General features: G+C 55.4%; 1 protein-coding gene across 1 annotated transcript; it reads left to right on the top strand.

The window, feature by feature from the left end:
- LOC102172952 (tubulin beta-2B chain) lies at positions 813–3,977 on the top strand. The gene is made up of 4 exons (XM_018039248.1): positions 813–1,055; positions 1,821–1,929; positions 2,226–2,336; positions 2,668–3,977. The coding sequence occupies exons 1-4, from the start codon at positions 999–1,001 to the stop codon at positions 3,726–3,728; spliced, it is 1,338 nt and encodes a 445-aa protein (XP_017894737.1). The 5' UTR covers positions 813–998; the 3' UTR covers positions 3,729–3,977.

Here is an 8,318-nt window from a genome sequence, read left to right as displayed (position 1 = left end):
CCCAAGGAACAAAAGCCGCGGGGAGGAGGGGTCCTGGGTACCAGCCTGGGAGCTGCGGACTCTTGGACAGGGTCGGGCAGGGCGGTGGAGGCCCCGAGGTGGCCCGGTCCCCGGACGCCGCGGCCACAGAGAAAGGGAGCGAGGGGCCCTTGGCAGAGACAAAAGAGGGGGCGCATGGATCCTGGGGGCGGGGCGGAGGGCACCCTGGGGCCCTTGGGCCTTACGTGTCTAGGGTCACGGCCCTCCGGCCCCAGCAAGCTGTCACAAGGACGTCCTCCCGGGGCCGAGGTTCGGCCGCCGCACCGCCCAGTGGATTGGGGAAAGGGGCAGCCGTCTCCTCGGGGAGGGTGGCTCAGGGGGCTCCGGCCGAGGGTGGGAGAGGCGCCGCAGTCCGCGGTGGTAGCGAAACCCAGGCCACCGCCGCTACCACCGGCCGGCGCCCCAGCACAGCGCGCTCCTTTCCGGAGCACCTGGCGGCCCCAGCACCTGTTCCAGCCTCCCACCCCCACCCGCCCGGTGCCCGCTCTACCCCCACACCCGGCCTGCCATGCTGGTCACCCTCGCGTCTCCACCCTCCCGCCCTCGGTTCCTTCACCCACCCCCCGTTTTCGGTGCCCAGCTTCCCCCTCGCCCAATCCTAGACAATGCGCACGCCCCCCACCCGGCTCCGCGCAGCCCCCCGGCCGCGCCCGGCCCGCAAGCCTCTGCCGATTGGCCGCGGGCCTGTGGTCCAGCCCCCTGGACGGTCCCTGGGGCCCGGAGCATTACGTCAGCGGGGCCTGGAGAGCGCTAGCGCGAAGGGGACTGGGGGGCTCGGGCTGGGGGCGCGGCCTGCGCGGGCCGCCCCACCCTCCTCGTATAAAAGGCCGAACCCGCGGGGCCGGCGCTCTCAGCCGGCTGCTTCCCGAGCGCGTTCCCGGTGACCCCGCAGTGGGTGTGCAGGGGGACCGACAGACCGACCAGACGCCGACCCGGGCCAGAAGCAGCGAGCCGGCACCATGCGCGAGATCGTGCACATCCAGGCGGGCCAGTGCGGCAACCAGATCGGCGCCAAGGTGGGCGCGGCGCCCGGGCGGGGTCGGGGGGGACGGGGGCCAGCCTGACGCCCCTCGGGGTTCCGGGCGCGAACGTCGTCCTGAGCGGGCCCGCGGCTCGCCAGGTGCAGACCTTCCCGCGGCTCTGTACTGCGGAGCCGGGCGTGCGCCCGCGGCGACTTTCGGCGGGAGTGGGGGGAACCCATCAGCTTGAGGCTGTGACTCGTCTGGCCCCTCGGTCCCTGGCCGCCCCTCCCTTCTCTCCTCTAAACCTCGCACGCTGGCCCGGAGCGCGCGCGGGGGTGTCCGCGGCTGTGCGCCCCTTTCGGGCGGGGCCTGGACTCCGGGAGAATCGGTTTTACTCGCTCGAACTGTAGTCGAGTGGCGGGGGGAGGGGCGGAGGACGAGCATCTCGCGGTCCCCGGACGTGCCTTGAATCTAACGACCCCCTCCTTCAGCCCTCAGGTCCCCGACCCCTTCCCACCCCCCGCGCCGCTGGGCGCCCCACGCGCCCGGCGTCCAGTTGCTAGTCCCTCCCTTCCCCGCCGAGACCCCCGCCTCCCGCCTCCCGCCTCCCGCCTCCCGCCTCCCGCCTCGAGCAGCTGTTCGCCCGGAAACGCCCAGTTTCTACTCGGTGACCCTGCAAAATTCAAGCCCTGCTGCTGTGCGGGTCTGACTGCCCTGAAGCTGCGGAGACGCTGGGCTGTCGGAACCGAGTTTTTCATTGTGTGTCGCGGGCCTCTTGGCGGTGGGGCGTGGCCTAATGCAGCTTTTTCTGTGTCTCAGTTTTGGGAAGTCATCAGTGATGAGCATGGCATCGACCCCACTGGCAGTTACCACGGAGACAGTGACTTGCAGCTGGAGAGAATCAACGTGTACTACAACGAGGCCACCGGTAATCGCCTTTACCCTGCCCTGCTCCCCAAGGGACTGACCCCAGAAGTGTAGCCCCGGGGAGGGTGGTTTAGCGGATGTAGGAGTCCTATTTTCCTTGAGGTTTTTTTTTGGAGTGGGGTCGGGGAACGGAGGTGGGGGGTGGAAGGGGAGTGCTCCTTGGAGAATCTTGTGAGAATCCCGTCCTGTGTCCTTTGTTGGGGATACAAGCAGCGCCTGCAAGGAAGGAAGCTGGTACCACGGGCCCCTCTTCTGAGATGTCTGCCCACAGGTTTGAGTCCTGCTCTGTCCCCACAGGTAACAAGTATGTGCCTCGGGCCATCCTGGTGGACCTGGAGCCGGGCACCATGGACTCCGTCAGGTCTGGACCCTTCGGCCAGATCTTCAGGCCTGACAACTTCGTGTTTGGTGAGTGACTGGCATGGCTGATGGCCTGGGAGCTAAACTTAGGCTGGACAGCTCAGGGTGTGACTGCCTTAGAGAAAGTATGGAGCTGTGTGCTCATTTTGTCTTAATATATAACCTAAAACAAAAGGTCTTTCAACCTCTAATAGCCAGGTCCCTAACCCTCCTTATTTATAATTATGTCCATGACCAAATATTTTAATGTCTGGTTATTTTAATGATAACCTGAAATCTTATCTGAACTCTGACTCACTGAGCTCTGTTAAAGGGTTTAAGGTGAAAAGGAATTTAATGCAATCATCAGTGACTTATGAAGACTCTCTCCCTCTGGCAGGCCAGAGCGGTGCCGGGAACAACTGGGCCAAGGGCCACTACACAGAGGGCGCTGAGCTGGTGGACTCGGTCCTGGACGTGGTCAGGAAGGAGTCCGAGAGCTGTGACTGTCTGCAGGGCTTCCAGCTGACCCACTCGCTGGGGGGCGGCACGGGGTCTGGGATGGGGACCCTTCTCATTAGTAAGATCCGCGAGGAGTACCCCGACCGCATCATGAACACGTTCAGCGTCATGCCCTCGCCCAAGGTGTCGGACACGGTGGTCGAGCCCTACAACGCCACCCTGTCCGTGCACCAGCTGGTGGAGAACACGGACGAGACCTACTGCATCGACAACGAGGCGCTGTACGACATCTGCTTCCGCACCCTGAAACTGACCACCCCCACCTACGGGGACCTGAACCACCTGGTGTCGGCCACCATGAGCGGGGTCACCACGTGCCTGCGCTTCCCGGGCCAGCTCAACGCCGACCTGCGCAAGCTGGCCGTGAACATGGTGCCCTTCCCGCGCCTGCACTTCTTCATGCCCGGCTTCGCGCCGCTCACCAGCCGGGGCAGCCAGCAGTACCGGGCGCTGACGGTGCCCGAGCTCACCCAGCAGATGTTCGACTCCAAGAACATGATGGCCGCCTGCGACCCGCGCCACGGCCGCTACCTGACCGTGGCCGCCATCTTCCGGGGCCGCATGTCCATGAAGGAGGTGGACGAGCAGATGCTCAACGTGCAGAACAAGAACAGCAGCTACTTCGTGGAGTGGATCCCCAACAACGTGAAGACGGCCGTGTGCGACATCCCGCCCCGCGGCCTGAAGATGTCGGCCACGTTCATCGGCAACAGCACGGCCATCCAGGAGCTGTTCAAGCGCATCTCGGAGCAGTTCACGGCCATGTTCCGGCGCAAGGCCTTCCTGCACTGGTACACGGGCGAGGGCATGGACGAGATGGAGTTCACCGAGGCCGAGAGCAACATGAACGACCTGGTGTCCGAGTACCAGCAGTACCAGGACGCCACGGCCGACGAGCAGGGCGAGTTCGAGGAGGAGGAGGGCGAGGACGAGGCCTGAGCCGGCTGGAGGCGGAGCGGAGGCCGGGTAGGGAGGCCGGGAGGAGACAGGGGAGGGGGGCTCGCGGAAGGAGACCAGCACGGCCTGGGCTCACCGAGGCGGGCGCTGGGGCTCTCTGGTGCTCTTCACTGTTGCCTGTCCCTTTCTTTTTCTTTTTTTAATATTGATGACGTCCATGTAACCTTTGAGACCCTTCCGAACTACTGTTGTAATGGCTGAAATGACATAAACGTTTGTGTCCTAACGGTGTCCTCTTTCCTGCCTCCTCTTCTTTATCAATTTAAATTTCACTTTCAGACACATTCTACTGAGTCCTTCCTTCAGCCAGCGAAGGGATGGGTAAATGCTCAGATGAATTTACTCTTCAGCTTCAGAAGGATAAAATCAAACCAACCAATTTAGGAAGGGCAATGAATCCGACTTTTAAGATCCCTTAAAAAAAAAAACTTTTATTGGCTGCGAGGTGAGGCTAGTGGGGATTCCCCCAGCAGAGGTCAAACCCTGTCCCACTGTCCAAGTGGAAGTGGACAGGCAGAGTCCTAACCAGTAGACTGCCAGGGAATTCCCTTAAGATGCCTTTAAGTAAATATTTTATTAGCTGAGAGAGGCCTGCTTGAAAGCACACTGACTCTTCTCATGGAGAAATCCTACTCCACCTTTATCTCCTACAAAAAAAAAAGAGAAAAACTTGGAATAGTGTGTGCACGCAGCACAAGGTTCCCAGCGCAGAGTGGAGAGTCAGCCTGCCTTCCGCCTGCGCCTCTGGCTCCCTTCCCTCCCCTGGAGGGCAGGCATTCTATTGTTCTGCTTCTCACATCCTTGCAGAGCTATTCTGTCTGTCGTCTGTCGCACCTCTGTGGATTATTTCCCGTTTTCTTTCTTTACACCTTGCTGCTGCTAAGTCGCTTCAGTCGTGTCCGACTCTGTTTGACCCCATAGACGGCAGCCCACCAGGCTCCCCCGTCCCCGGGATTCTCCAGGCAAGAAAACTGGAGTGGGTTGCCATTTCCTTCTCCAATGCATGAAAATTAAAAGTGAAAGTGAAGTCGCTCAGTGGAGTCCGACTCTTAGCGACCCCATGGACTGCAGCCTACCAGGCTCCTCCATCCATGGGATTTTCCAGGCAAGAGGACTGGAGTGGGTGCCATTGATACTAACACTGTCCTCTGCCTGTTTTTTCAGTAAACAGTGTATCTTCAAAATGCAGTTACCTGCCTCCTTTAAACGGATGCATAGTATCCGTGCTGTATTTTATTTAACCAACTCCCACACGTGCAGGTTGTTTATACTTCTCTCTTACAGTGCCTTAGTGAATAAGTTTGTGTGAATTTCCCTAAGTGGAATTTTCTGTCAAAGGGAATATGATACTGCGACATTTTAAGGTAATGAAATCCCCTGTGCTTAGGCACAGCCACAGATTCATAATCCTTAATACACTAAAATCTCAGGCAACTTTTCCTTCCAGCAGTTATGTTTATGCATGTCAACTACCTGAATTTATATGAAATTATAAATTCTGGATTGGAGAACTTTAAATAGGTAAGCCACTGTAATTTTCAGTTTGTTGTGTTCTTATCATGCAGATTTGGAATTTGAATCCAAGCCAACCTCTAGACTTTCCCTCGATCACTAAAGAGCCTGTGGGTTTTTAACATGTGATTTTTCAGCTACGATTATATGGTTCTCTGGGATCAATTATACTTTGTCAGAAAGGTGCCAATGCTCTGCCTTAAGGCAGAGTCAATTAAGCTGGGCCAGATAGTTTCATACTTTGGGAAGAGGAGTGGAGAATAAGTAATAAATGAATGCGCAAAACATTTACATACCACTTCAGGAAGGAAAAAAAACACCAAGGAAACTAGATTTATGATTTTTTTCTATTTTTAGACAAATTGAAAATTAGAGGAAATATTACTTTAAACCTGACCCTGTATTCATTTGATTCTACTTGGTTCTACTCCTACTTGTGTGTGTGTGTGTTTAAAGAAAAAAAGGAAGGAGGGGGCGCGCGGATGAGAAAGATGAAGGGTGGATAAAGGGGTCACAGATTCAAGAGGCTGAAGCATGAAGACCGCTTCAAAGAAAAGATGTGAGCAGTGTCATTCTAAGTAGTGGGAAAATAAGTTAATTTACCAGATGCCGCCCCCCATGGAAATGAGCAGCCGTTCACGTTATGATATTACACACCCTAAAACCCAGACCCGTGCTGAGGATTGTCAGATGGGTGAGGAACCAGTGGCTTCTGCTTTCATTTTCTACATTTAACACCAAACTGGCGGGTGCCTTTCCTGCTGAGCTGGTGGAAAGCCTCCAACAATCTCACCGAAGGGGAACGTTGGACCGGAGCGCCGGAGCACTTGGACAGCTGCCAGGGCGCCCGGGTCTGCCCTTAGCCAGGCCTTCCCGCAGCCGGTCAGACACAGCATGCAGAGCTCCGGAGGTGGGGGGGATCCTGCTGGTGCCCCTCGGCACCCTGGAAGAGCCCTGCTTCTCCTTCCACTCGGGAGAAAGCAGTGGACAGGCGGCGCCCAGCAGGCAGGCTGCTAGCCTGTCAGCAAACCTGCGTGGGCACCGCGAGGGCTCACTTCAGCACAGTTGCAGCAGGGGTGCCAGACTGAACGTCAAGCTGACGCTCCAGGGCAAAGCTGGAAAAGCCCATAGTATAAAGGGACTTGAAATGCTGCTTAGGAAAAGACTTGGGAAGTAGGGACACGCGCGGACTAACACCTGGGTTACCAGACACTTTCTGAAGCCGATATTTCCTTTGTCACATTAGCGTTGTGTGATGGGATTTGTCAGTGGAGGTGACGGTATGTGTTTCCAACACCATTTCCACAAAGGAATTATTCCATCCCTCCCCTCGACCCCGAGATTCCGCCAGGAGGACATTCACTTCTGGGCAGGTGTGGGACCTGAATAACAAGACCCGCTGAGATATGACGTGGATTCAGAAGCTGCGGTTAGGGATGGGGGGCTGGAGTCACCCCAGGAGTCAGAAAGAATGGGAACCCCAGCAGGCTGCAGGTTTCCTGCCCAGAGATGAGCCCCCATGCAGTCACTGTCGTACTGATAGGAGCTTGAGCTAAAAGCAACCTGAAGCGGTCAGCTAGTCAGACCTCCTCAACTTGTAACTAAGGAGATGGAGGGTCAGAGAACTTCGCCCCGGTTCACAGGACGCTCTGTGCAAATCAGATTTTGGACTCTGATCTTTTCCCCACAGGGGCACCTCTCAGGTCCCATTGTTAAAAGGCCACACGAGGATTGTGAAGATTGGAAAGAGACGCATCCTGGTGTCAAGGAAAAACCCAAAGCTGCCCCTGGGTCCACACCCTGACTGCCAGTGTGGGGCATTCTGCCTCTGCCGGGGTCGGGGTCAGGAGGTGCGGAATCTCCGGGTTAAATCACCGCATGTGAGTCCTAATGCAATTCTGGTTGCAAGAAGAATCTTCCGTTGGGGTCCTTCTTGTGAAAATGAGTGGGAAGTTCATGAGCATCCTTTTACGCGCACCCATTTTAGTTGTGACTTGTAACAGAACTTGACAACTACTATCTGCTGATTTCTTTCCAGTGTATAAAGGAAATTCTCTTACAAGGTCGTGCTTTTATCAGACATGAATGTTTGATATTGACTGGAATGTTCAGACATTCACTCGAAAAAGACTCACTCGCTCCTCTGTTTCTTGGAGGCTTTTGCTCCCCACCTCCCCTGCCGTTCATGCTTTTTCTAAGGCTTGCTTGCCTGCCCTGGAAGACACTGATAGAGGCCAGGGAAGCAGGCAAGTCAGCAGCAGGCTGGAGAGCCAGCCCGGCGGGGCAGCTGGGGGGTGGCCACCTCCACATGCAGCTGAGACCCTGGGGTACCGCTGAGAAGGGACAGCCTTCAGAGGCTAAGACAGAAAGAGTCAAGCCTTGGCTTTAAACAATTATAATTTAAAGAGATTAAACACTAAGAAAACCAGATTTATCCACAATGTTTACCAATTCAGGCTACTTCCCTCTTTTGGGGTGGATCACTTTTCCTTCTGCCTGAAAAACTTCCTTTAACATTTCTTATAGCACAGATCTGCTGGCCATAAGTCTCTCAGCTTTTGTTTGTCTGAAAAAAGGATTTTGACTCATTTTTGAAAGGCATTTCCTCTGGATATGGAACTCTCGGTGGACAGCTTGATTCCTGTCAGGACTTTAAAGACGTAATTTTCTGGTCTCCTGACTTGTGCTCTATGAGACATCACCAGTACTTCTCAGCTTCGTTTCCCTCGATGTTTTATTTTTCTGTCCAACTACTTTTAAGATGATCTGCTCAAGATAATCACTGCTTTCCTGTTTTAATCTGATGTCCCTTGGGGTGGTTTCCTTTTTTATTCTACTTGGGGTTCCTTGAACTTATAGTTTCATCAAATTCATAAAGATTTCCACCATAATTTATTCAATTATTTTTCTGTCCTCCCCATTTTAATCTGGGATTCCAATCATATGCATTTTAGACTTCTTGGCTCTTTAGTCTTTTCTCTGGGCCCCAGGTTTTACCCGCTGCACCTTTAACCCACTGTCCTCTGCAGTGTCTAGGCTGCTGCTATTCTCATGCAAGTG

Source organism: Capra hircus, chromosome 23 (assembly GCF_001704415.2).
Source record: "Capra hircus breed San Clemente chromosome 23, ASM170441v1, whole genome shotgun sequence".
Taxonomy (NCBI): domain Eukaryota; kingdom Metazoa; phylum Chordata; class Mammalia; order Artiodactyla; family Bovidae; genus Capra; species Capra hircus.
Note: the sequence above shows the minus strand (reverse complement) of the source record. Positions and strands in the feature narration are given on the sequence as shown.

Coding starts and splice junctions, on each gene's coding strand:
- LOC102172952 (XM_018039248.1), top strand. CDS start 999: ATGCGCGAGATCGTGCACATCCAGGCGGGCCAGTGCGGCAACCAGATC. Junction 1,930..2,225: donor GTACTACAACGAGGCCACCG/GTAATCGCCTTT, acceptor CTGTCCCCACAG/GTAACAAGTATGTGCCTCGG. Junction 2,337..2,667: donor GCCTGACAACTTCGTGTTTG/GTGAGTGACTGG, acceptor TCCCTCTGGCAG/GCCAGAGCGGTGCCGGGAAC.